Below are 2,641 nucleotides of genomic sequence, written 5' to 3' on the forward strand. Positions count from 1 at the left end.
ATCACTTCTTGTGACCTCAGACATGCGATATCTACTTGGTGGAATTGGATTACTCGGTTGAAAAAAGCTGAAATGTTTGTTTTCCGGAAGACATACTTCCCAAGAATGCGATGTCCAGAATCCCCCAAGAGTCATGTCACTTTTATTGGCCATTATCCTCAAAAACATTTCTTGAATTTTGATGAATCAAATCAATAACACGTTGGACATTATACTCATAGGAGATCAAAAAATTTCATAGCTGATAAATATAGTCATTCCTCATTTGACATGTCCAAAAGACCACCTCATTCAAGTTATTCTCTATTTTTCTTGTTGTCCTATAAAAATAAATGATGATAATAATAATGATAATTATGATGATGATGATGATGATGATGATGATGATGATGATGATGATGATAACAACACTGTGATGTCTGGTTTAAGGTAACAAACCAATATATTGCAGTTACTTGTGTGTATGGTCTGAATGATCATATAGCAAGGGTGGCCTGTGGGACAAGCTGCTTATTCTTTCAAACTCTTCCTCTACTTGGATTGTGCTGGGTGATTTTAATGTTGTTAGGAGTGTGAGTGAAAGAGAGGGTCCTAACCCCCCTGCCACTCAGGATATCTTGGGTTTTAATGCTTGTTTGGCTCAGTTTTATTCAGATGACATGCATAGAATGGGGTCTGAGTTCACTTGGTCTAATAAGCAGGGTGCTGATATGAGAACTTGGGCTAGGTTAGATAGGGTTCTAGTTAACCCAGAATCGATTACCATGTTCCTTGTTTCTTTTGCCCTTGGTCTGCCTCCAGGTCCTTCTGATCACTCCCCCTGCTCGTCTCTGTGGTTCCCTCTAGTCCAATCAAAAGGAGATTTAGTTTACTTAATGTCTGGCATGATCACTCTGATTATAAGAGTATTGTGGAGACTGCTTGGAATACTCCTTGTTATGGTACTCCAATGTATCAGTTAGTCTTCAAACTCAGAAAGGTGAAGAGCTCACTTCAACTTCTACACAAAAGAAGTTTTACAAACATCACTGAGAGGGTTCAGGATATTAGGCAGCAGTTGGAAACTTGCCAAACTGAATTGCAAAATCACCTGTTCTCTCCTTTTCTGATTGAAAAAAAAAAAGAAAAACCTGGCTGCTAAGTATGCTGAACTTTGTAAGATGAAAGTGGATATTTTATTTCAGAAGGCTAAGGTGCATAACATTAAGAAAGGTGACTGTCCTTCCAGTTTCTTTTTCTCTAAAATTGCTCTTAGGAAATATTATAGTACTATTGGCATGATAAAGGACAAAGATGATATCACTAGATATGGTATAGAAAGTGTCAACTCAACTTTTGTTGATTATTATAGCAGTCTTCTAGGTGGTGAAATTGTTGATGCTCCCATTAGTGACATTGTTTTTTCCTCTGCCCCAAGGTTCCTGATGAGGAAGGGGGAAAACTTATAGCTTCTGTGACTAGAGAGGATATCAGGAAGGCTTTGTTTAGCATATCATCTAGTAAAAGCCCAGGACAAGATGGGTTCTCCTCAGGTTTTTTCAAGAAATCCTGGGACACTGTAAGGGACACTTTCTGCTCTGCTGTAGAGGAGTTTTTTTTAGAAAGGGGAGAATGATGAGGAAGGTTAATACCACCCTTCTTGCTCTAGTCCCTAAAAAAGAATTGCCTCTTACTGTCCATGATTTCAGACCTATAGTATGTTGCTTAGTGGTCTATAAGACCATTAGCAAGATCATTGCAAATAGACTTCAACTTGTCCTACCTGGTTTAGTGGGTAATGAGCAAGCAGCTTTTATTAAGGGTCGCAATATTTTTGAAAATATCATGATGTCCCAGACCTTAATTAAAGGATACAATCAGAGCCTCGTTTCTCCTTGATGCTTGATAAAGGTAGATATTAAAAAGGCTTTTGATTCTCTCCAATGGAATTTTATTCAAAATATGCTTCAAGGGGTGGGTTTTCATGGTAAGTTTGTCACTTGGGTCATGGGTTGCATTGCCTCTACCTGGTTTTCCTTAAAGATTAATGGTGATCTCTGTGGTTTTTTTCCTGGAAAATCTGGAGTAAGGCAGAGGGATCCTCTGTCTCCATACATCTTTGTTCTTAGTCTGGAAATCCTTTCTAGACAACTCAGAAGACTCTCCCTTCTTCACCAAGTATCTCTTCATCCTAAGTGTGCAAAACTAAGGTTAAATCATCTGATTTTTGCTGATGATCTCATGATATTGATGAGAGGGGATGTACCTTCTGTTGTTGTTGTTGTTGCTAGGTATCTTGATGAGTTTGCTAAAGTTTCTGGCTTACATGCCAATCCAGCAAAAACCAGTATCTAGTATGGTGGGGTTAGTATGGAGGTTAAAAAACAAATAGGGGCCCTCACTGGGTATTCTGAGGAGCAGATCCCATTCAGGTACTTGGGTATTATTATGAATCCTGGAAGGTTGGCACATGGGATGTCTAAGAATATAGTGGATAAAATTCAGGCTTCTATTCATCATTGGACAGGGAACTTATTATCCTATGCTGGCAAGCTGCAACTCATTAATTTAGTGCTCGTGGTTATCCTTTGGTGAATTGGTCTGTGCCACTCAAGCTACTCTCCAGGTCTTATCAACCATTGATAAGATAAGTGGTCGTGGT

The 2,641-nt window shown here is 38.9% G+C and overlaps 1 protein-coding gene across 1 annotated transcript; it reads left to right on the forward strand.

Moving 5' to 3' along the window:
- The first annotated feature begins 415 nt into the window (after positions 1–415).
- Positions 416–2,334, forward strand: LOC141608385 (uncharacterized). Its single transcript, XM_074427745.1, has 5 exons — positions 416–429; positions 485–941; positions 1,185–1,322; positions 1,418–1,558; positions 1,891–2,334. The coding sequence occupies exons 1-5, from the start codon at positions 416–418 to the stop codon at positions 2,332–2,334; spliced, it is 1,194 nt and encodes a 397-aa protein (XP_074283846.1).
- Positions 2,335–2,641: the final 307 nt, after the last annotated feature.

This window comes from Silene latifolia, chromosome 10, assembly GCF_048544455.1.
Source record: "Silene latifolia isolate original U9 population chromosome 10, ASM4854445v1, whole genome shotgun sequence".
Classification (NCBI taxonomy): Eukaryota; Viridiplantae; Streptophyta; class Magnoliopsida; order Caryophyllales; family Caryophyllaceae; genus Silene; species Silene latifolia.